The 26029-nt window shown below is 36.4% G+C and overlaps 1 protein-coding gene across 3 annotated transcripts; it reads right to left on the bottom strand.

Moving 5' to 3' along the window:
* Nucleotides 1-1175: 1175 nt before the first annotated feature.
* On the bottom strand, nucleotides 1176-23381 carry LOC110796828 (protein transport protein SEC24 B-like). Of its 3 annotated transcripts, XM_056837119.1 has the most exons (26): nucleotides 23223-23381; nucleotides 21694-22109; nucleotides 21149-21612; nucleotides 18206-18418; nucleotides 17231-17305; nucleotides 17035-17133; nucleotides 16319-16430; nucleotides 15303-15430; nucleotides 12862-12981; nucleotides 11676-11756; nucleotides 11263-11340; nucleotides 11076-11168; nucleotides 10728-10782; nucleotides 9526-9602; nucleotides 7840-7911; nucleotides 7646-7729; nucleotides 5883-6002; nucleotides 5659-5727; nucleotides 4444-4521; nucleotides 4150-4288; nucleotides 3667-3837; nucleotides 3375-3520; nucleotides 3101-3280; nucleotides 2774-2862; nucleotides 2595-2626; nucleotides 1176-1601 (listed from the first exon to the last, which is right to left on the bottom strand). In XM_056837119.1, the coding sequence occupies exons 2-26, from the start codon at nucleotides 22037-22039 to the stop codon at nucleotides 1495-1497; spliced, it is 3228 nt and encodes a 1075-aa protein (XP_056693097.1). In that variant the 5' UTR covers nucleotides 22040-22109; nucleotides 23223-23381; the 3' UTR covers nucleotides 1176-1494. The 3 variants fall into 3 exon arrangements, with proteins under 3 accessions (XP_056693097.1, XP_056693096.1, XP_021857607.1); XM_056837118.1 differs by having other exon boundaries at nucleotides 21149-22109; XM_022001915.2 differs by having other exon boundaries at nucleotides 21155-22109.
* Nucleotides 23382-26029: the final 2648 nt, after the last annotated feature.

The raw sequence follows: 26029 nt of genomic DNA, 5'->3' as shown, positions 1-26029 counted from the left end.
TTATAAACCATAAATCGTACCAGTGCTATACTACTCTTGCAATAATTAACTTTTTGATATATATGTGACTTAACAATCTGGTGCAAGATGGAGGAAGTTTTACCCCCCAACATCAGCCCCAACATTGTTTTTATCGACCCCAAGTGGGCGCAGATGAAGATAAGTTTTGTGGGTTATATGGGAATAAAAGAATGTATCTGACGCCGGTGATGAGGTTATTCGCCGTGGGTAATTTCAAAATGAAGAATTTTAAATTGGACCCGTCCACCTCAAGTATCCTTTATCTAATTGGTTATGAATATATCAATGTTTTTTAATAGTACCCTACATATTTTCCTTTTATTTACTCAATCACCCTAATCTGACAACTGAGTTGCCAAACGCTCTAGAACGAGTTTTAAAATTCAATACTCTCATGCCCAAAAAAATTACTACTCCCTCCGTATTTATTTAATAGATACACTTGACCGGACACGGGTATTAAGAAGAAAAAATTAAATGAAATAAAGTAATAAAGCAAGTGGTGTGGGGTAGATATTTTAATAAGTAAACAAGTGGGGACCATGTCATTTTGGGGGTGGGAGGTGGGAGTGGAGTTATGAAATTATTTGTTTAATAGGATGGTGGGTCATTGGATAAATTAGATGTATTATTTAAGTAGATAGTGGGGTTCATAAGTTACTAAAAATAGCAAGTGTATCTCTTAAATAAATACAACCGGAAAAGACAAGTGTATCCCTTAAATAAATACGGAGGGAGTACTACTAAAAACAGAAAACTGGAAACAAAATCGATAGTACTTTTGTGGTTTCTACGGTGAGACGGACCATATTGAACCATTAAAATTGCACGTTACCGGTTACTCCAGAAGTACAACGTTGTCTCTCATAGAGTCATAGGCATCAGATACAAGTCACAGCAATAACAAGTTAACAACCACTCAGTACGAGTCAAATACGTCCAAGATGATAATGTTTCACACTAATTTACTAGTCTCATACGAATTTCGCAGTGTTAAAAGAGTATAAATTCTTGATCAATTGTTACCTTTGAGCCTATAATTGCCCCTCTCTCCCTCAAACAGAAGAAAGCCGCAAATGCAGAAGTATCGGGAATTTGAGAATAACTCATAGAGAATAGGTTTGCCCAACTACAGCATATGTAGATTACAGGAGTAACTCTTGATTCCAAGTAAAATATTAAGTATGAAAAGAAAGATTTGTGTAGTATAGCGATATCAAAATGAGAACATAGAAGATTTTATTTCTCTCATATGGGAGAAATGAATCAACCAATAAATTGAACTCTAAATAACGGGGCCGCGAAAGGGAAAAGAATGAGGAAAATTATCTCTAATCTCAAAACTTCTTTCAAATAAAAATGCTTATAAGGAGAAGGAAAGAAAAGGTATAAGCAACTTGATTCAAAGCCTTAAATTACTTTCTATAATCTAGCTATTATCTCTATGTCTGAGTATAGAAGAATACGTTAAACTTAAGCCATTTTACCTTGGATCTGTCGATGAATATGCACCAAAAACTCAACATAAGAGAGACCTGTTGGAGTTTTATCTTCTACCATATATGAGAAGAATAGAGTTCCTGGATGAAAAAGAAAACAGTCATCAAACTTTGAAATATCTACCTCAAAGCTGTCATATGTTTTGGATAATTTTCTTTTAGAGACCATTTGTACACCAACAGGCAACAGTAATGTTAATTTGTGATTAAGAGAAATATTAATTGCAAGCAGTCACGAGAGACAGGGAAGGCTAATATCAAACAAAAACATTGCAAACGCATATTACATAAGAGAATGGCTGTCGCAGGTACTAATGGGCAGCTAATCTGACATCGGCACTGAAATGATGTATTGTGCACAGACCATGGCAAGCAAAACCAGATAGGATTTATTGTTGTACGCAACTGTGAGTTGCATGCTCCTTTTTCAAACCATTACGGAAATGAGTCATTGAACTACAAAATACATGTACATCCACACCCAACCTTATCAATCTTACATACCACTACAGCAGCACATATGTACGTCTCTGTCACCGACTCACCATGCACCCGATCTTATCAAAACATTGAAGAAAACTGGGCAGGAAACAAAGCAAGTACAGAGTAGCAGAAGCAGCAAATCAAAGTGAACACTGAATTTTTCAGTGGATTTGAGTAACAATTTTTGAGAGAATGGGAAGGAAGGGATACGAAGAAGAGGACAGAAGGATATTTCTTCAAAATGTTTCCAACTTTGAAAGGAGTTAACTTATTATTCCTTACCCCAATTTAACATCCAATCAAGGGAAAATTGATTCCTTACTCTACCTCCCCTCAACTTCTCTACAAATTCATTCATCCAAACAAGTTGTCAAGCTTTAATAAGTTATGCAATGAATAACGATAGATTGGATCACACAAATGGCTCTCCAAATCAAAAAGGAGAATAGAGATTGTGTACTAACTCTACAATGAGCAGAATGAAATGGGATTCCATCAGATGCAATCAATATAGAGATTTCCAAAAATAAATCATTAAATCATGTTTAAGAATAAAGTTATAAGCATCCATGGAAAGATCAATTAGATTACCTAAAGCATCCCCTTTCTTGCACAACTTGAATCTGCACATAGAAGGATCAAGAAGTAAATCTCCACATCATACACATATATCTTAAAGATTACATGTTCAGATAAAGAGAGTAGTTTTTAAGATAATTACAAAAAAAATTCAAGGAAATTTGAAGAAATATATTAAAAAACACACATACCGGAGGTAGGAACACCTCTGCCGTCTTATCTCATTGACGACCTCATTAAACTTCTTAGACAGGGAATTGTCGTATTGCTGCAACACAAACTATAAATAGGAAGAACATGAGTTCAAAAAGATACAATGGTCAGGTATTACAAATTTCCAAAACGAAGATATATTGAGAAAACTGGATTGATAAAAAATTACACTGATAAGTTTTACTAACGCCACAATTTCTTTTCAGTCCTCTCTTTTTATTAAATCAGCGTTAGAGTTCCAGGTAAACAATAAATTAAAAAATATGGCAAAATCGACTATCACATTGAAAGATTAAGTAAACTACCTGAGTCGGAACTTCATCAATGGAGGTTGTATCAAAAAGACATTGTAAAATACTAGGATCCACAGAGGTCCCAACATAGACCAAGGCATTCTCCCCATTCTCAAGAAGGTAAATCCCTTCATCACTGACATGCTCGCTAGAAAGCGGGATAACTGGAGGAATAATGGATCCATCCATCTCCTACAGAAAACCCAGTTTAAAAGAAGAATGAGTATCATTGCAGCATAAAAGAATGTCATCAAGAACAAAAATCATCAGAAGACATCATTCGTACATAGGATCCAAGATGATCGACAGCAAACATCCTAGGATACACCAGTGGAACTGCCGACGGAGTAGACAAGGACGAGACAGATGTTATCCAGAAGGAACGATCATCTGTCCGCACATCGGTCCGCAACCCGATGCTTTTTATTAATGCTGCAAAGGAACATTTTCGTAAATAACACTGTAAATACTCCAGTCCTAAAAAGTATTTTCTTTTACTAGTTGATGGTGTAGGCTCGAATTCTCAAGTGAAGGAAAACTTTCTATTTCTGGTAATTATAGCTCAGAGTAGTAATTACCAAGGGCGTACAGTGGCAAAAGCTTGAGGGCCTCTGGAAGAATGAGCTGTCCACCTGTCGATACAGATAAATTTGCGCAGAATTTTCTATACGAATGCAGAATGTTGACACAGTGGTTTGTCACCTGTTCCCTCACTTGCAAGAGCGGAGTGGTGGGAACCCCAACGGCAGCTTAAAGGAACACCCAAAATAAAAGGTATATTTAGTATTCTTGACAAAGAATTAAGTCAAATTTGTTAAAATTGAACAGTGTAAGTGTGAAACTGTCAATAAAGAACAAGTTCTGTTGTGATATAACAGAATAAGGAGTATAATATTGATATTGTCGGAAGGTCAACGAGAATCCTGCTAATTATAGATTTAAAAGATATACATTTCAATTTCCAATAATACTACAGGACAACCATCTAATAAGAAGTTCTAGGTAAAACTAGCACACTATTCAGTTAACCATGATTTGATTATGTTGAACCTTAGTTATACCTTGCTTCATGAAACATGCAAATTGAGTATCCAAATCAGCTGAGCGGAACAAGTTACTCAGAACACTTGTGCATGTAAGAGAAAGGGTGCTAACACGAATTCTTCGTTGTCCATAAACAGTAGTGTAGAGAAGTGCACACTACATTGTTAAAGGAAATATATGTTAATATTGCTGGAGGAAAAGAAAATTCACTGTAACTTGTTGATTAATAATTATGATAGAATGAAAATAAGGAAATATAGTAACTCCATAAAACAACAATGAGTATACATTGTACTCTTTAGTAATCTGACCTGGAAAGCACATTCCGCACCATCTTGTAGTTTATCATCATGTTTTAGGGAGACCATAAGAGCCTTGTCACAATCAATCTGCATCAAGAACGAAGCTCAAGTCAAGAACTAAACATTCTAACTGTGACGTAAATAGTATCTAGAGAGATGAAAACGAAATTGTAAACAGGATAGTCAAAGCTAGTACACGGAAAAATCACTGAAGCAAGAGTTATCATTAAACCACATCAATTCCTGCTAAAATAACATACAGAAAAGAAATAACTATATCAGACTAATTCCAATACAACATAGATCATATAATGACTATCTTATTCAATCTGTCATCAGTTAGCTAGGAATGTAATGACCCAAATTTTCCTAAACTGAAGGTAAGAAATAGAAAGTAACAAAAAGGAACATAATCACAGCCAATCTCTATTCTATTGTCACGAAGGACAAGCATTACAAAAAAGCATTCAGCAAACATAAGAAAATGATGGCCTTGTAAGGAAATAGCCAACAGCATATTATAATTTATATCGATAGATACCCTCAACAGATAGCAATAGAAAATTCTATAGAAGTGTTTTGCTAGTCAACGTGGTTGGCAGTTTAAATTTGTTAAAAGAATACATAGACATGAGTTCATTTTGCTTATACTAACACTGGCAAAAGAAAAATAATTAATATTTTTAAGGGTAAGTGGGTATATTGACAATTAAACCAAATCCACTCTTCAATGAGCTCCTCCTATTCACGTATTGAATATAGTGGATTGAACCAATTCGATATCTACGGTACATCTATATATAGTAGATTGGCTAGGGCAGAACTTTCACTTATGGTCCAATAAACTATTATCCTACACTATTTTCTTTAAACATCCTCAACTTCTTGAAACACAAAATATTAGTTCATTCAATGCCTAGAGTGAGAATAATGAAAAAGGTTAGCAGTACATTTCAAACATATCCCCCCACCCCCCCACCCCCCCTCTTTAACCGAATTACATCTATAGTTTCATAAACAGCACTAGCGTGTATTAAAGATTTGATGTAAGCAAATCACGGCAAAAAATTAAATCTTCTACACCTTAAAAATTTAATCCACCATAATATGATTAATACTTCTTTCCTAAGGAGACACCTCATTTTGCTAAATGCCTTTGTCATTTTATTCACAGCAATTTTAGTTTCAACCTTCTAAAAGACAAGTTCAAGAAGAGTTACAAACCGCAGGGAGATCAACATCTGTTGGAATACGTTTGCAGAAGTTTCCTGAGTACTCTTGGACTTGAAGACCCTGCACAAATTTAATTATCACAGAAAAAAAAAAATCAATGGATATTTTGTAACATAGACATTACGTTATGCCGGATATGACAGAGGTCTTAGAACAAAGCCCCAGTAGAAAGCACTACAGAACAAGCACCAAATGCAACATAAGTATGCACATACCTGACTGCACCTTACACGCATAACTGCTTCAAAACCTTGTGGTCTTGTCACATTCCATCTAAGGTCATTACAAAGCTTGGCAGTATCAGATACAGCCGAGAAAGGGTAATAGTAATAGACCTGAAAATGGAGTATGTACGGAGAAAAAAATATTATATTTATATCATAGGTAAAACACACCAATAAACAGCACGGAAATGTATCAAAATATGCTAAAAGTCGAACAATAGGTAGCTGCATACATTTGGGACATAAGGAGCTTCTTCTTTTTGATAAAAATCTTGTGCAATTTCAGTATATGCAATGATCTTTCTAAAACCATATCATCTCCTAATCCAACTTCAGTTGACAATAATTTTTCATTTAACATGTTTAACATATGAACCTCAGAAAATCATGAAGCTTCACAAAGAGAGTGAGAGTGCACTAGCACCAAAATACACAGCAATAAATGGGCACTCTCCAATCTTACTGTAAATTTGTAAAGTAATCCATTGAGGATCATCTAAAACATGTGCCTAGAGGGAAGCTTTCAAGTCCACTCAAACACAGTATAAACCCAAGTGGACAAGTTTCCTGGAATAGTAGCCCACCAGAAAATAAACATCAAATCATTTCCACAGAGGCACTTATGCTGCTTTGTCTTCTCATAATCAACACATCCAAACTGCAGATACTCCAAAAGAGAAAGGAAACATGCCTTCACATGGAAAAAAGAATTTCCAATTTTAATGTATAAATAGATACCTAGAATGCAGTAACAGATGATCACTGAAACTTTCCACTGTGTGTTCCTTCTAGCTGAATTTAGCATCCAACCATAGATTGTTGACCTGACAACTCTTTTATGAAGCATGTAGGTCGTAAACGAGGACTTCAAACACCAGAGTAGCAACAGCAGAGTGCTGTGACCATCCATTATAACACTCATTTTGAATACAACAGCAAGCAAACAAACAGGTTTACTTTACTTTATACCAGCATTAGTTTTCTACACAAACACCTGGAGTTTTCAGAGAGGAGCTATGGAAAGACCAGTTTGTACCATACCAAAGACTTGCCCAACCAGATACTTCAGGTAAAGTATAAAACAACAATTCATAAATGAATATACTATATAGTTAGCACCTAAAATTCCATCATCCCCTTCTAAAATCAAAATTTGAAGAGATAGAATCCCCATGAACCTTCCTAAATGGAGGAAAAGATGTATCATTAAGAGATGGAATATACAAATTTATGCAAAGTTAACCAAATAAAGGCAAGGCTTTATTATGCTTAGGAATGAGGAAAAACATTCCTCGCATTACAGGTGACAAAAGGAAAGTAACAGACAAATACCTGAGAAATGAAAGGTTTAGCATAGTTCACACTAATAGCAATCAAATATACCATACATCTGGAAACTATATTTACTCTGGTATTTCATACAAAAAGGTGATATTTATCCCTAAAAAAATCAAGATCATCTTTTTCAAATCTAAAGATATTCTCTGTATGGTTGATATAAAAAGAGGTAACTAGGAAACTACAATTTTTACATCTAACGCAACAATCAATTTCTGTTTACCAAAGCACATATACCCATCAAGTTCTTTGTATCTGAACTCTGAAGCAAGGATCGAGAAATGAAAAGCCTCCACTAAAAAACTCGAGAACCTCAAAAAGCCGAAGATTGGAAGAGCATCCGGTAATCCATATATTAATTTCAAATGACAAGTGAAAGCAAAGCCTGAACAAAAAGAAGAGTCATTGATAACTACCTGTCCTCCAGTAGTCTTTGGGATGACAGAGATGGAAGCAACGTCTACATAGGACTGGGTGGTAATAAAAAAATCCACACAAACCTAGACAACAATCAATTTAAGAATCAAACAGCGAGTAAACTGAAGTTTACGAGAGGGTTCCAGTAATTGTTAAAAATATCCCATAATTGAATAAAATATCTTAAATTTACCTGGAACTCAGCAAATTCAATGGCCATTTCTTTTAATGTTTTGTCAGCAGGCTGTAGCAATCTATGGGCTTCCTGGAAGCCAAAATGAGGGGAGAGTTTAGCAAGAAAGTGGTTAAACAATGAAAGAGAACAATCAGAGAAATGGTTTATCAGTTGATGAGTTCTCCCACAAGACATCACAGATGTAATAGATCTAGAAAATAAATAAATCCAATTGACCAAGAGACAACTAAACAAATCACAAAAAGTGCAAATAAAGTTAAAGATAGGTATCAAGTATTAGCTCATGCATTAGTTCAGAAGAAAAAATGGGTTACTAGGCTACAATAAAGACAATAACTACATACATTATCATGGCCCCACTAAATTACCAGGACCAACAATTTCTTGAAGCAATGAAACATTAATATCAAGATATGGGACAGCAACCAAATAGAGCTACAGTTACACTAATCTAAACTCCATAAATCCGACCACAGACCAACCCTATTTTAAGCATCTAAGGACAATGTCTAAGCACTCTTTCTAATCTTAATTCGCCACATCCAAACTTCCTATTATAATTGCTTATGCACCTTAAAAACAGTTGAATCGATTATGTATGAACATGTGAGCCTTTAGTAATGCTATATAGTTTTATTTTTCAATAATGCCCATACATACTACAACTACCGCAACTGAAGCACCGAGTGTGGTCTAGTATCGGTGCAGGTCTGGGGCTAACCAATTAGTACAGTAGAGCATATTCTTTGAGGACACACGGAGAATCCTTATACTAGAGTAATCAAATTTAATAATAAAATATAACATTATAATCTCTCCCGGGCAACATGTTCTACCATATAATAATACACTAATTTGCTAAATATCCACCCCCCCCCCCCCCCCCGGAACAGAGGCCCAAAATATGCGAGTTGCTATGTGGTACGTGGTATACCTTTAGACTAGTTTAACAAATTAGGTAGCGAATTGTGTTTCCGAACTCATTCCAAATAGAAAGCGTACCACAACTTAGGTAACCCTTTGTTAGATGCCTCAATAGAAGCTCAGGTTAGCATATGAAAGGCATATTTGGGCGCTAGGCGCTCTCGTGGTTCTCCAGAAGTTTACTACAGGTAATAAAGCATTATATTAGAAAGACACCAAGGGCTTGTTACACATACAGAAGTTCCAAGGAGAAAATAGCACATGCCCTCGAACAGCTATTGTGACTTATGTAAAAGGCATTAACTTCCAGTCTAAGATGAAAAGTTTCAAACCAGACTTCGGAGAGTGAGTTTCCAACAGTTCATTTACATTTGAAAAGATCCTACCTCCTCACCTATTAATTCCTATATACACAAGGGAAGCTTCTTCTTTATCAAAATATTGAACTACTATTCTATTCAACACAATGGGGATGACTTCATGTTGCAAGGGCGCTGAATGCTATGAAACATAATATATTCAACCTCAACAGTAAGAACCTCTTCATATGATGAATACTTTAAAGGGGAGGAAACTAACAGGGGGGGGGGGGGTTAGTCGAGTCTTCAGTGTGAACAATTAAGTTCCACCAAAATATTCCGCTTCTGCTGATGTATTTCAACCAAAATATTATCCAAATTTGACATAATAGAATTTTGCAAGGGTAAAAATATTAAACCACTCCATCTGACACAGCTAATGAAAATTTCTAAAACTTACTTTGTCACCCACAGAAGTATTATTTCGGCCTTCTGCCTCCCTAGCCGAAAGTGCACCGATACCAACTGAAGGTAACACTGCACCAACATTGTAGATGCATTAACATGCTAATAAAAACAAAGTCATGAAGTAAATTAGTTGAAGGATAGACAATGTATGAGACAAAACTGTTAGCCGTTAGAGCATGATGCTTGCATGGATAAAAAGAAATCTTGGATCTTTTTGAAGCATACATTAGTGTTGGATCATCTGAAGAAAACTTAGGCCCTGTTTGGCAATTAGCGGTTAGCTGTAGCGGATTGGATTAGCAGTTTTGACTAGCTTTGACTAGCTGATTAGATTAACTGTTTATATAAAAGTGTTTGATAACTAACTAGCTGTTAGCTATTAGCTATTTGAGTATGCAAAATGACAAATAAGGACATTGACATGTTTTATTAATCAAAATTACTAATAGTTAAAGAGACATACTACGTATGTAATTATACCTAGATATTTAATGTATTATCATGGATTCATGGCTAGTGACTAGTGTGTTTCGTTCTTGTTAGGCCAAATGGCTGCTAGGAATGAGCACACATGTCAAACATAAAAAAGAGTAAATAGGAAATAAAAAGGAAAAATATTATATTTAGGAGTGAAAAAACAAATGGGCTGGTTATTTTTCCTCCCAAATGCCTCTTCATTAGCATTAGAACTTTCAAGAATTGCAATTCTCATATCAAGAAAAATCAACTTATTCATTTGTCTCTCCCTCAAAAAAATAGTTATTAATTTGTCCAAATAAGCATGCATGCAAGTCAATTGAGATTCAAGATCAGCCCAATGATTTCTTTGGTAACAATGGCTCCAACATGAAGAAACTCATATTTATGGAAAATTGAATAATAAACATGACGATGCTGTCGTTTTCTTCTTGTGATGTGATTTGTGAACAGGTAGTTGATTAATTTGGTGGGTATGTATGTCAATTTAGTGAAGAAATGCAATCCTCTATCTTTAAACGCTGGGTTAAGGTGTTTTTCTAAAATTAGAGGATTGTCGAGAATCAACTATTTGAAACCTCTATCTACCAAACACATGAATTAGAGGATCCACATGGTCAAACCTCTAAATTGTCCTCAAACCGCTAAACGCTCATCAAAAAGCTATTAACCAAACACCCCCTTAATCTTATTGCATGTATGTGATGGGAGACTTGCCTGATTGAAAGACCAAAAGTTTTCCCCCTGTATTCTTCATTGCCAAAAATGCAGCCTGAAACAACAAGAGTTACAATGCAATGCGTTTATCCCAGACAGAGTTACTTTTAACTTTCAGTCAAATTTAAGACAGATGTAAATGTAATTTCTGTAGAAAGCATAGTTTCAGTCTTGATAAGAAAGCAGGTGCCGGTAAACTTAATCTATTTGAAAAGGCTAATAAAAAAGAAAAAAACAGATACATAATTAAGCATTTGAATCATCCAATAGTCCCATGCATCAGCAAATTGCAAACTCCAATGCATCAAGCTTACATAATTGGTTGATACGACATCCTACAATTCCTACCTTGATTGCTGCACCAAGAGCCGAATCTGCAGTCATATTACTCTGAAACATGGTTGGGATGCTTTCAAGTAACAACTCAATTTGCTGACGACACTGACATCGACAAGGCAACAAAAGATTTAGGTTCAAGCAGTTTCATTGAGTAAAAAACAACGGAAATTCATAGATTTTGTGACTGAAAGCCTACCTCTGAAAGCCGGACTATCACGTCAGTTTCAAGAGGTGTATAAACATCTTGTACATCAGGAACTATGAGCATCAGTGGCTGCAAAGGTTTTAAAAGAAGCTCTGTTCAGTATATAAAACGGTGCAGTTCAAAGTAAGAGAATTACAAGTTCAAATATTTAGCGCATCTATTCTCTTTTCTCATTGAAATCAAACAAACAGATAACCAAGAAATCCAGATAGGAATTTTAAGGCTAATTCAGTGATTTTATGCTTTTTATGCTCAATGTTTTCCCCGTGTGCCTAACAACAATTTTACCAGGGTCTACAAAAAACACACTTCACAAAAAAGTCAAGTAAAATAAAATTAGCAAATACATATTGGAAGACATCAAATAATCACAAAACTAGATTGTAGAGCAGTTGTAAGCAAACCTGCTGTGATGCACGTTTCAAATTGTAAAAATGTATTGTCGAATCAAATGTTGCAATACCCACCATTGTCCTCGGACCTTCCTGTAACAATAAATATCGTGCAACAGTCAATGTGAAGTGAATTCACCAGTCCACTAGTAGGTATGCAGAAGAACGAGAACAAAAAAAAACTTTGTAAATAGCCCAAAGGACAGAAGCCGTAATAAAGCAAAGAATGGTTTTGGAATCAAACACAGCTACATCAGTTCGATAATCAGTTAAGAGGAGAAAACGTTTCTCCCAAGATGCTTTACAGACGCTTTGAAAAGATGATAAAGCAAAATCAAAGTACAGGTCTAAAGGGAATATCACACTGCAGAGGAAAACAATACTAGTTGCAAAAGAAACATCAATATTCAGGGAGGGGAGAAACAAACCCTCTACTTACACTAGTAGCAAAAACAGTGGAGTCATAAAATACACTGAGATTTTGATAAAGTTTGAGAATATTTACAGACATGGATAGTCGTAAAAGAAAATGGTGAGCCTTTGGGAAGTTTCTGTGATTAAGACGGATCTCACAACAAGCAATGCTAATCAGTAATGACCAATATGCTATTACTCATCCCTGTAACAAAATTATCATGCCTACATGATATTCAGGATCCATTTGATAAAGGAGATTGAAAGCATCCATCAGAGGCCTCCTACGAGAGCATTGTGAAGGCTTTACAGGCAACAAGAATGACAATGTCCACAATGAGGTAAACGGAAGAGAACCTCTTTCCTAGCTGCTCCTTCACTAAACTTGGTGTTAGTGTCTAGTTGGATTCATCAGCCAACAGTTTCTCATTTTGGACAGGATATGGTGGACGGTGGACCTTACAAAATGCTAAAATACAATTCCAGCATGTTCCTCTAGCTTACTATAATCATAACAGCATTGATATCTGCTGTTTCGTGAGGAGCAACTCCGGTCATGGAAGATAGCCCTTAAGGGTTGCTAAAGTGTCAGACATACCATAGAAAATTTAATCATGCTCTCAATAAACTGTGTCACAACCAAGTTCTGCTGCTTTGTTGCAAAAACAAAGGAGTGGTTACTTTTGAGGTCCAATGAGATGTAGATCCTTGAGGTGGCTTCAAGAAGACGAAAGCCGTTAATGGTTCAGGTAAGCATTATATTGAAATTCAAGAAAGAACTTACGGGGAGGTCAGCAATGACTTGGTTAATAGCACTGCAAGCTGCTGCAGTTGCACCAGTTTGTAATGCATTCATTGACACGTCGATGAGGAAGAAAAAGACGGCAGGCATCGGATCACGCACCTGAATAAACAAGGTAGTATAAAATAAACATTTGTTACTTGGAAGATGAATGTAGAACACACAAGTAACGAGTGCATATATAGACACAATAGAAGGTACGACAAGAAAATAAGAATCCACTATAGCATAACCAGCTTTATGGAGTCGTCCTTTCTTCAAAAGGGATAATCACCAATAAAGAATACCTAGTTCCCTACTCTAGCAGGATAATTTCTCAAAACATTTAAATTTCAAAAGCACCTTTAAGAAATATTAACTATGTCTGTAAGACTAAGGCCAATAGCATGCCCATCACCCAAGGATGTTGCTTGATTCTCTATGATTGAAATCTTAAATAGTCACCTGTATGGCCCCAGTAACAAAAAGTGCTGACAATGCGTGCAAAAAAAAATGCTGACAAGATTCCAGTGGAGTAGTAGACATAGGCTGTAGTGTTAGAATACTTAGAAACAATGGAATACTCTGGACAATCAAAGGCAACCATGGAAACACAAACATGCACACCCACGCGCACACTCATGCACGCACACACTTACACACAAGCATGCATGCTCCACGCACGCTCACACGCTCAGATGCTCTCACACACACAAGCATGGGCGCACCACGCACGCAAGCCCACACACACACCGCCACACCTCACACACAAGAAAAAGAAGAGATTGTTGTTACACCCCTAAGCATACTGTTATTGCTTGATATCCATTAGTATAGGTTGGAAAAATAAATTACTGAAGAAAACCTTGGTATAAACTATATAGTAGCACAAATAACTCAGAAAGTATCAGACACCTCCAGTAACCAAAAAGCCAAAAAATGTTGTATGTGTGACGAGCCTGAGAGAGAGGAATAAACCCACCCATACCATCATCCCCACCAGTCTGCCACTCTCTCCTTCATTTCTGCACATAATGTGGCTTTGCCTCATGACTAAAAATGGCACTGAGCTGGGCCGGCCCAAGGCATGGCCCAACACGAACAAAGCACGACACAACACGGGCGCAAAATCGTGGGTGTGGGCTGGGCTCGAGCCACATCTTTTTTGGAAAAGCACAATCCGGCAAGACAAAGCACGTTAAATTTAGTGAAATTAGACTTAGGCATGTGGGCTTGGGCCGTGCCTGGACCACCCTTTAGAAAATTTCAGCACGGCACGACCTGACAGGAAACAAGTTGGTTTGGCATGGGCCAGGCCTTTTCAGTCCCAAGGCTCGCAGGCTTCGCATGAAGCGTGGCCCACGGCCATCTTTAATCATCACAAGATACTTTATCAAGAGAGCCTCATAAAGTCATTACAACTTTACAAGTTTATAAGAAAAAAAATACGAAGTATATCTTATTAACTAGAATTAAAACAATATAAAACAGTGGGCCTGGAATCTTGTAAAGAAATGACAAACTCACAAAAGTACTGAATAGTAGTGTGTGCTAATCACGCAGCAGAATTGTGAAAGCATAACTTGATATAGGCTCAGTCCCCAGAAGAAAATGTCCAAAGTAATGCTAAGAAGACACCCCTAAATATTCTTTTCTGGTCGTTCATCTCAAGCTTACAGCACCCAGCGAATTGCTAAGAATGCAGTTCTATGAACATTGAGGCCCTGGTTCCTTTGAAGGATGAAAAACACACTTGAACTGCAGTGATCAATGAAGATGTTCAGACAGTCCATAGTCCATACCATCCTTTTGACCTCAAGAAAGCGTGCACTAGAGAAAGGTTGTTAAACGAAGATGTTTCCCCATTTCACCACCAATTTATCTCATAACACAAACATCCGGCAAGATGGCATTATTTCAGGAACTCTGTACAAACTAGTAATTGCTCAACTCTGAGATTCCAAAAAGGCCTTCACAACTCTTACGGAAAAAACACTTCGAAATAGAATGGAAAGGTATGAGAAAATAACTGTTCGTTTTGTAGTAGGAATTACTAAATAAATACCACTACATTCCTGCATAATCATCCATCGGAATCGTTGAATAAGAACACACCCAGAATCGTACTAGCTAATAGCTATGCATGACAAAATGAGAGCAAGTGAGCAGCTCCCGTCTACTATAAGAAGATGCACATAACCACATTCCCACGAGACTCGTTGGTTGAGGCAGTAATGGCAGTATTCCATTAAAAAAATTAAGAAAAGAGGAGGTTAAGCTCCATTTACAAATTACCCGAGTACTTCTGGTCTAGAAACTCACTAAAAACTTTTGGAAAATCAATCTACATTCCCAGGAAGATTCATAGCATAAGAATCACCTAATGAAACCCAATTTCAAAAAGATCTCTGAAAATATAAGCATCAGATGATAGGGTAACTAACCATGTACTCTTTAGGAGCATTAAACTCAACTGTCCCTCTACACAACTCAGGCCTATCATCAGCATCTCTACGCCGGCCATCAGGCCCTAAATTACAGAGGTAATCACGAGGAGTTTCATCAGTAACACCTGAAAATGAACAAGAAAGCCAAACATGTTGGAATGTTGAATAGTTCCTCATGCCAAATAATTGACAGAACACATGCAAGAAATAAATTACTCAACTAAAGCATTTACGTGCTGTCAAAAGGAAATACAAAACTATGCGTATTTTTCCATACATGAAATTATAAATTTATTTCCTTGTGATGTTTCCCCTGTCCTAAGTTCCTAACCTCCTTTCTCAATATTAAATATTTCTGCAGTTCTGCCCTCAAAATCATACAATTAGTGAGGCAAAAGACTCTCGATTTATGTTAAAGGTGCCATCTACTAATAGCTCTAGTACTTTTCTAAGAGAATTTTTTTCACTGAAAGCTTTTAGAAGTTCTGGTTGGACTTTCCAAAGGTGAGAATTCTTAAAAGATAAAACATGGGTGACAATTTGTTGTGTCAGGTCCCTGTTACACTAAAATTTAATTTACAGTTAGGATTTGAGTGAGATATGGATAATTGGATACGGCAAGCAAAGCAAAGAGTCAGAATACACATAATTTACTAATAAATCAAATTTGGAACTATTATTTTAGACATAAGTTATTAATAGATAAAATCAACAGAACTAATTTAAAGTTTTCAAAGACATCGTGAATTCGTGACAACTTCTGCTTAAGCAGAGAATTCTTTCCTCAAAGAAAAATATCCAATTATATAACACAAAAAGTACTACCAGGCTTACTTACATGATGCTACATACTAAAATACAAATGCTTATAAAGGAACATGCGGCAATAACCAACTGTTTCTCATAACTAAATAAAACCTTGGAACCACTTTTCTTTCAATGAAAAAAATTCAAATAAAAGAGGAACATGGAAATTTTTGAACCCCAGAAAAAATTCAGTCATTTATACTCACCACAGAAGTTACAAATGAATCTCCTTCCTTGATCAATAAATTTCACAAAAGGATTTATGTAGGCTTTGCAGCGAGAACATCGGACAGGACCACCTTCCCCAAAATCAACCACCTGCAAGTCCAGCAGAATATGAATATGAAGAGTACATTACAAAAGTTCACAATCTTAGAAACTTTCGTTAGCACATATTTGCATGTGAGTATGTGCGTGTGAGGCAGTGAAAGATACAAAATGATGTAGTGAGAGAAAGAGATGTTGGAAAAGAGAGTAGGGATAAGTCCAATCACGTATTCGCAATATTAGAACAATCAAAGCTTCCTAACTATTCTTATATCAACAACCAAAACACCACCAAAATTCATCTATTTCAATTCCATTTCCTTCACTGTTTCTTTCACCTTCACCAAATCACAGAGAAATTTATTATTATACAGAAGTGGTACTGCCTATCCACCACATTTGTTCAATCAAGTTAAAAGGTCCAGCCATGAAGAAAAAGGAAAGATAAAAAATGCTTGGTCAAGGAGGTAAATAATAGGGAGGAAAGCCCTCATAAGTAGAACTTGTCCAAGAGATTGAGTGAACTTTAAAGAAAGAATTATAATCAGTAAATGGAAATTCATTCTCTATGGAAAGCTAAATCCATTTATAAGATAGTCAAGAGTCAAGACAGGTAGTTAATTGGATTACTGGATAAGTAAAAATTCTGGTTTACCTGGATAGGCTCCTCGGATGGATGAGGAAGCGTTAATGGCTGAACCAACAGCGCTAATTGCATTCCAGATGTTCCAAGAAGGTCAGCAGTACAAGGGATCTGTGGATGAAGTACTTAAATATAGATATACCTGAAACACTTTGTTTAGAAACATGGGTTATAAGTAACTATGGGCTCTCCAGAAAAAAAATATCACCTGATTGATTGTACACCTCATGTAACGAGGGCTGCAATTTCCAGTGTCTTTGACAATGTACTCACTTGTAGCAGGCTTCAACAAAACAATTCGAGGAAGGGTCGGACAAAAAAAAATCAGCATATATACATATAATTTCTTTAATTTTTAACATATACAAAACAAACACTAATGGGAAATTTTCACATTAGGATCATAAATAATATGGCTGATTCAAATGTCTCTCTGAATTTTCCGATAGTTCTGCTTTGATGTGCAGTTAAGTACCATGGCAATAGCCTCTTAGCAATGCCAGAACTAAGGCAATAACAGCTAAGCGGCCTAAGCCTCACTTACCCTACTATAGAGGCAGAGAGCTTCATAAGGTGGGAAAGCGCTGTTGGTGTGTAGATGTTCAAACAAAATGGAAACGTGTCCATTTCAAACAAAGTCGAATCTGGGTAGAGTACCCGTAAAATATTTAAAAAATTGCAAATTTGAATACAACGGACTAAATCAAATTCTGAATTCTACTTATTTCTTGAAAATCAGATCAGCACTAAGTTGCCTTTACAAGCAAGGCGCATCTCCAACATAACCTCTGCGCAATCAAAATACCTCCTTCCCAGCTGAAGCTGCAAGCCTTGTTAGAGGCATAGGTTTGGATAATGGTCTTTTATGGAGCAAAGCAAAAAGGTTTTAATATCACGATTAAAATTTAAGAAAAGGCCACTGAGAGAATAAAACAAAGTATTCGTGTTACCTGATTCCCTAATCACCCCCACAAACCGTGAACCAAAACGCGAAAAGGTACAATTTTGGTCTAATATAACAAATTAGGTAGTGAACTGTGAACCCGTACCCAATCTCATACTAGCGAATCAGGCAACAATGGGACGTAACAGAAAAGGGCCCAGGAATTACAATGATACAATAATAATTAAGTAACAACTTTTCAAATTGTGCAGCTCTAAAGAATAATAGCATGAAGAATACCGGAGGAAGGTTAGCCTGATTGCCAACACGAGTTTCATGCACAATCGTGGATGAATTTGGAAGAGGGCGTGGGATTTGATTGGGATCAATCTTTGATGGCCCAGTCTGACTCATACCAGGCATATTAGCCATGGTTTGAGCTGGTCCTGATGGTGGCATACCATACATCCTAGGTGGTGGTACAGAACCTGGCATTGATAGAGGAGGAGTCACCTGCATTTGAAGCCAAAGTTATAACAGAAAAGAAAAGGCTAGTAAAAAATGAAAATAATGCATGGAAAGGAGAAAGCAAGCAACCTTTGATGGAGAAGCTACAAAAAAGAAAATGAAAATGTGAGATGCATGCAACACAGTTTCGTTGACTTCTGACTTATTGTGGGACAAGGTCACCTATTTAGCATCTTTATGGGCTAAAACGGGTAGAGCTCCAAGAGTTGCTCGGTTGGGGAGATACAAAGATATTGGCGCAATCTGTAATTTTTTTTTTCAGATCAGAGGACAGCTTATGCTCATTGTTGGTTCTCCTTTTTTTCCAATTGTTAACATAATCTTTCTTCATAAGAAAAAAAAAGTTATATTAATCAACCAAAAAGAAGTGTACAACACGAGGACAAGGTATCCTCAAAGAATATCCAAAAACACAAATTACAGATTTACCCAATTCGTTGAATCTCCCCAATTGAATAATCCTTAATAGCCCCTGCTGCCTGGCCAACAAAGATGCCAAAATTATTGTCCCACAACAAATCACTCGAGACACAATCTCCATAAACAATACAGCCATTCCTTTCCAACCACATACATACATATTCCTTAGAATTCCCAAACCCCACATACTCAAAGGACAAACCCAAGTCTCATTTTGCAACTGAAAGAGCCTTCTCCATAGACAAACATCATCCCCAATTTTCTCGGAAATTGGAACAGCTACCATAAGTCCATAAGCCATAATGTAATCCTTTATCTCTTGTAAAAAATTAAAACTGAAGTTGATGTTACGAAAATATACATTGAGATCAACCCAACATTAATTAATTGAATAAATTATATTTTTTATAAATTAGTATGGGGTAATAAAATGTGGTCAAAATAATAAATAAATAGTGCAAAAAAAGTCAAATGTTGCATGTGGTTAAGAAACGGAGGAAGAATTTTAAAACCATTAGAGTGAAGAGGAAAAAAAGTGTCCCTTTGCAACCAAAAATCTTTCTCAATTTTCGCATCAACATCATCCCAATTGGAAATTGGAGCAGCTACCATAAGCGCTTACTCTCATAGCATGAAGAGAAATCTTCTTGCAAGTCGTATCAACGCTTAAGATAAGACATATATCGAAAACTAAGGATGTCAAGTGTCAACACTACAAGAAAGCAGCACTTCACAACTAAATCGTACTCAGTTTTCCTCAGCATCATCCCAAATCTTTGCAGAAAAAAAGGAACAAGTTTTAGCTCTTTCCTATTACAACATGATAAAATCTTGATGGAAGTGGGCTTCAGTGATCAAGCTGAAATGTGCTTATCCTTAGTGTTGGGATGACTCGAATGTGTCAATTTGCGTTAACCACATAAAAATCTGCGTATTGTTCTTTACTGTTTGTTTTCTCGCATCTTTTACAACACTTCGCTTTTTAAGACCTACCATAAACTTCAGGGGACACATCAGATTTTTTGGGAGTAACTTCTCTTCACAAACCTAAAATTGCACAGTTGCAGGCCTGCAGTGTACTGGTTAGGGAGACTAGAAGCAGATATCTAGAAACTAATTTCTTGGTATCTCACAAGTCATCACCCAAAAAGTCAGCTTATAGCTTTTTTGTTTGTTTCCAAGAACTGGAGTGAGAAATAACTTAATTAATTATCAATCTAGCTCCTGTTTAGTTGAGTGAGACAGTCTGGCCGAATAGAGTTCATTACCCTTCATTTCCATTCTTTTCTTCTCAAAAAATACAGGAAAATTGAGAAGAAAAGAAAACAAAAAGAATGGCTATGTATTGAGCAGGACTGGTTTTTTAGTGCATCCAACGCGTCTTAATCTTTTTTTGTCCCAAAATTAAAAAAATCTTCATCTTCTATGTACTTTGGACAATTCTCTACATCACTCTTCCTTTCAATTTTGACTATTCCCCCCAATGGATCACATTCCCATTTTGTGGCATTCAGCTATTCACATCATATGATGGTCTGACCTAGCATACCTTCGTAGAAAACTAAAGGAACCATCTGATAACTCAATCACGATCCACTTCCTCAAAATCCCCCTCCCCCTATTGACTTTATTAGGAGTACTCCCAATTTGAGAACCCCACGAAAGCTCCCTGCCATATTCCTACCTTCAAAAGTTCACAATCTTAACTTGTACAAGTCTAAGCCAAATGCAAATCGATAAGAAACGCTAACAATATATCCATTCTAAAATGAATCCCCTCTTTCCCAAACAAACGTTCCACATTTCGGATGATCCAGGAAAAAAAAGGCACCACTTTCTTTTTTAGCTTAGTACAGCTATATCTTAACCATATCTAAGTATCCTAGAATATACCCTTTCAAGGATCTGATTATTTGGAGAAATAAATACTTCAAGAAAGGCAAATGTGTGAAGTACAAGACAACTGTTCTAAATCTTCTACTTCTAATCCAATCAGCATACTCGATTTCCCTGCCAAAGGCCCAAAAGTGAATTGCAACTTTATTTTGGATGGACAGAGTAGGTTAACGTATCTATTTCATATTGTCATAAAAAGAACATTAGTAACCCTCTTTCCTAACCTTTTCTTCAAAGTGGAAAACTATTTTGAAGTACAGACATATGATCTTAGAGAAAGGGCACTTCATTCTTTCTAAAATCAGGGATATGGGATCAGGCAAACAGCAAACATGATTCTCTAAACATTGGAGAAATTCCCATATAAAAAAGAAAGTTATAATCAAATGCAATATTGACTCTTACCTGCCGTAATTGTGGAGGCTGCATACCAAATTGAGATCCCAAAGAAGGTGGTGCACCCTGTACCTGAGGTGGAACTGAGAAAGGAGAAGAGGACTGATATAAAGAAGGAGATGCATGATCACTTTGTAAACCAGCAGGTCCAGTTCCAAGAAAAGAGCGCATAGGTGGAGCTTGGATTGGAGCCCTAAATGATGCAGCAGACAGCGGAGGAGGACCAACTGGTGGCTGCTGTGGACCTCCAGGAGAAGCAAAACGAGGTCCACCTGACAATGTCCCGGCCTGGAACGTAGGAGGTCCATTACTAACCATTCCTGGAGGAGCTGTCGACGGAGCAACTTGACTGGTAGCCATTGGAAGAGATCCATACCCACCGTGATGAGCCATCAAAGGTGGAGCCATAGGTTGAGTTCTGGGAGGAGCTGAAGTAGGGGTCCCGGGAGAAGGGACAACTGGACCACCTGCATAGAAAGGTCCTTGAGAAAGAGGTCTAGAAGCAAACGGCTGAGGTTGAACACCAGGTGGAGGAACAGAGGGTCTACCAGGTATCATACTGGGTGAGGCCATAGGACCCGAGGGAGCTGCTGCAGCTCTTGGGACTACACCAGGTGGTGGAGGGCCAGGCCTGGAAATGGGAGAGGGCCCGGGAAAGGAAGAGGGTGGACCAGCAGCTGATGGAGGAAAACGAGGGGTCTGCCCGAAAGGCGGAGGCCTAACAGGACCAGCTGAAGATGGCGGTGGAGCATTAGGCGGCTGATTGATATGTAAGTTCTGGAAATTTTGAGATAAGGATGAATCAGGCATCCTGTTCACATTAGGGACATAATTTGGGGGTGGTGGCTGCGAGTTGTTTGGTCTAGGTGCCCCTGGAGGTACAGGAGCAGCCATTTATTGATATCAACAAATCTCGAATCCTTAGCTCAAATACAATCACCTTTTCAGAAGCCCTAGTATCCGCCTAAAAATTTGTAAAAAAACAAAAACTTTATCAATATCAAGGCATGTCAATTAGAATGAGACATAATGGTGGAATGAATACTTTGAGTTTTCTAATAAAAATCCATACTTACACACTTCCTAACATATTAGCATCCAACTATCAAATGTGAGAAAAAAGTAAGAAAAAAGCTACGACTTTTTATCTCCTGGTCAAGATGTGTATCCATTCCTAAATACGGAGTACTTTTCAGAACATAAACAACATTAATGGCATTCATGAATTTTACCATAATATTTTAATAGAAAGTAGCGACCAAAGTCTCTGAAAACAAAAAACGCAGCTATTTTGAAACGGAGGAAATATCTATGCAAGAAATGTTAAATTGTCTTACAGTCGTTTCTTTATAATCAATTCCATCATAGTTGAACAACTTGGCTGAAATTCAATAGAAGAATATCCATAGTAATTGAAGTTCGAGACTGCTATGATGCATTCATAAATAAAACAAAACAATCTTACAAAAAACAGAAACTCAAATGCTTAGAAGTTACTCCATAATACAAGCAACGCTGATATACAAGTTAAATTCTCATATGGTCGTGTTTTTAAGATCGATTCTCATCATAGTTGAACAACTTGGCTGAAATTCAATAGAAGAATATCCAGTTATCGAAGTTCGAGACTGTAATTAGCATTAGCTTAAAATAAAAAGCAATTCAAGTGATTAGAGGTTACTCCATAACACAAGCAACAATCATATCCTATCATATGGAAGCTAAAAACAATGCCAATCAACAATTCACGGAATACAACGACAAGCAATTGAAAATTGCAAAACGCTGAAATAATCAAGGTGTACAGGAGAGTATCATCATCACCGAAACAATGTAACATAGCAAAGTGCCAAAGTATACTCTAATTGTCTCAAGTTAATTGGATCATACATAGAAAACGGTCGAAGACAATAATTTGAACAAATCAAAGCTAACAGAGACGTACATTCAACAATGAGGATAGAAGGAAATTGAATTGCAGACAAAATTGATGCAATCAGGAAACTGGAGAAAAACTACAGAATTCTTAAATTAAAGAAACAAAATTGAAATTTACAGAGGCAGGTTTGAGATTTACCTTGATGAACGTCGGAGAATTTTCCGATTGAAGTCACCGGGGAAAGAGGAGAGAGAATGTAGAGAGAGAATTGTTTATGTGTTAAATCGACCGGAGTGCCACATAAGTGGTAGTTCTACTTCGGACATACGAGAGGAAAGTATGAAAGGAGACTTTCCGAGTTCACAAATTCTTATTTACAATGGGTGTACAATAAATATTGTACACCGAAGTAAAAGTTAACTCAAAATGCTTAAAAGTTAAGTTTATATATGTAAAAGTAATCTATTTTTAAGTGATTAATTTTTTCATTTTAATAAAACTTATTTTTTCAAAATCACTTATAATGTATAAAATTAATCATTTAATCATTTCTATCAACTTTCTTTTTTACTAATATAAAAGTTAATTAAAACTAGGTTAAAGTTACGAAAAAATGGGTAAAAGTTATCTTGGTGTACAATAAATTTATTGTACACCTTGTGCGCGCAAGACCTTTTTGTTCCGAGTTAATGTCATTGATTTTCCAATCAAATTGCATTTCGTAAATAATTGATGATTTCATTACGAAAATGCCGTTAAATATGGGTTAAAGTACAGTGACATGTTATCAAATGTGGACCACATGTACGGTCATTATTGTATTTTCATAACACATCAACAACTATATACTCCCTCCGTCCCGGAATACTTGACCTGTTTTCCTTATCGGGCCGTCCCTTAATACTTGACCTGTTTCTAAAAATGGAAATATTCTAACAATATTATATTATTTCTCACTCCACGCCTATTAACCCACCTACCCCCTACTCCATACAAAAAATAATTAAAAATTCAACCCCTACTCTCCCCCAACCCCACCCCTTCACACATTTCCCATTAACTACATTAAAATAATACCCCACTATCAATTACTACCTATTAAATTAAATAAGTCAATTCAAGTCCCTTAAACTCTGTGCCGGTCAAACCGGGTCGAGTATTCCGGGACGGAGGGAGTAATATACAGTCAACAGCTCACAATATACAATAAGCTTCTACTAATAAACAATCTACAACTATAAATATACATTCAATCACTTACCAATAAACAATAATGCATTTTAGTAATCTTCAGCAATCATAAAATGTACAGTCAACAACAAGTGGTACACAATCAACACCGCATAATATGCAGTCAATACCTACAAATGTACGGTCAACACTTAACTTTATACCACCTACAGTTTTCGGGCAAAATATTTACGAAAATGCCATTTGATTGAAAATTTTTTCCAATCACCGAGATTAACTCGGAATTTCTCGTATAAAAGTCCGTGTTTGAGCGTATGGAAAAGCAAAAAAGCCCAATGAATGGGTCAAGTTTTAGAGTGAGTGTGTGACATAATACCCACAAATTCATACCAGAGTTGGTTGTACCCCCATCCAAAACGACGTCGTTTTATGTTGTTTAAGATGAAAATTAATATATTGGTATGAAAATTAACATTTACTATTTCGGAAATGAACATTTATTTATTTATTTGGAAATGAACATTTACTATTTCGAAAATGAATATTTATTTATTTATTTGTAAATGAACATTTATCTACTCATTCGAATATGAACGTTTATCTAACTATTTGACAATCCTGATCATTTTCAACCAATTTAGAAATGCATTTATCTACTGATTGTAAAATGAGTATTTACTAATTTTAAAATGAACTTAGTTATTGCATTACGATGTTATTACTTTGAACATATGTTTACATTATCTCGAAATATCCTTATAGAACACCGTTGGATTTTGAATTTGTCCGATTGTTGGTTCTACACGTTGATGCTTCTGAGCTTGTTCATCTTAGTCATTAACTCGGGAAGATTGACATTATTTCATTTCTAGACAATTAGGCATTACCTTTATGTGTAGTAGTGATTAAGATTAAGGTGTAGAAACTTTGTGTTTTGGTTCATAAGTTTATCTGTTTTGCACCTTCTCTACATTGATAAAAAAAAAATTTGTAATGGTCTAAAGTCAGGATCAGTCGGCAAGCTAAACAACTTCTAAGAGAAGAGACTTGCATATTATCTACATTTTTCTTGTGAACAACCAACTCTATTCTTCTATAGGATGAAAGACTACAAAAGGAAATGACCGTGTAGACACTAAAAACTTGTAGTGTATTACAATTTAAATAAATTAATTAATTTGGACCGATATCATAATATTAATCCATTTTAATTAATTTAGCCCACCCAAAATAAATATCCGGATTACTCAAATACAATTTGGATCATATATTTTTGGGATAGGTCATATTGTTAGCCCAAAATAAACAAATCGAGTGGACCAAGTTAAAGACTCTTAAGTCACAAAATGGGATCGGGCTTAAACCTACAAAGTCCAGTAAAGGAGTTTTCATCTCCTATAAATACTACTCGTCTACTTTAGTGGCGGGGATCAGAAATTCATTATTCTCAAGAGTCCATAAATTCTCTGGGAATTCTCTCTGAAAGTAGTCAATAAACACATCAAATTTGTGTCGACTGCTTAGCCAAACTCAAACTCAGGTTGACATCATCAGACGACTGTCACCCTAAACTCAAACTCAGGTTGACATCATCAGACGACTGTCACCCTAAACCCAAACTCAGGTTGACGTCATCAGACGACTGTCACCCTAAACTCAAACTCAGGTTGACGTCATCAAACGACTGTCACCCTAAAACCAAATCCAGGTGTCACACACGTGTCATCGTCAGCTGCGAAACAGAATCAGAGGACTTAGTTTATTTTTTGTAAACTATCAAATACAGAGATTGTACCCAAACATTCAAATATCAA

This window comes from Spinacia oleracea, chromosome 2 (genome assembly GCF_020520425.1).
Source record: "Spinacia oleracea cultivar Varoflay chromosome 2, BTI_SOV_V1, whole genome shotgun sequence".
In the NCBI taxonomy this organism is placed as follows: Eukaryota; Viridiplantae; Streptophyta; class Magnoliopsida; order Caryophyllales; family Amaranthaceae; genus Spinacia; species Spinacia oleracea.
Note: the sequence above shows the minus strand (reverse complement) of the source record. Positions and strands in the feature narration are given on the sequence as shown.

Excerpts from the sequence above, each read along its gene's own strand:
- LOC110796828 (XM_056837118.1), bottom strand. The coding sequence starts at position 22,039 with ATGGCTGCTCCTGTACCTCCAGGGGCACCTAGACCAAACAACTCGCAG. Across the intron at positions 10,783-11,075 it reads CTCTTGGTGCAGCAATCAAG|GCTGCATTTTTGGCAATGAA; the intron begins GTAGGAATTGTA and ends TTGTTGTTTCAG. Across the intron at positions 4,289-4,443 it reads GTGCGGAATGTGCTTTCCAG|TGTGCACTTCTCTACACTAC; the intron begins GTCAGATTACTA and ends TTAACAATGTAG.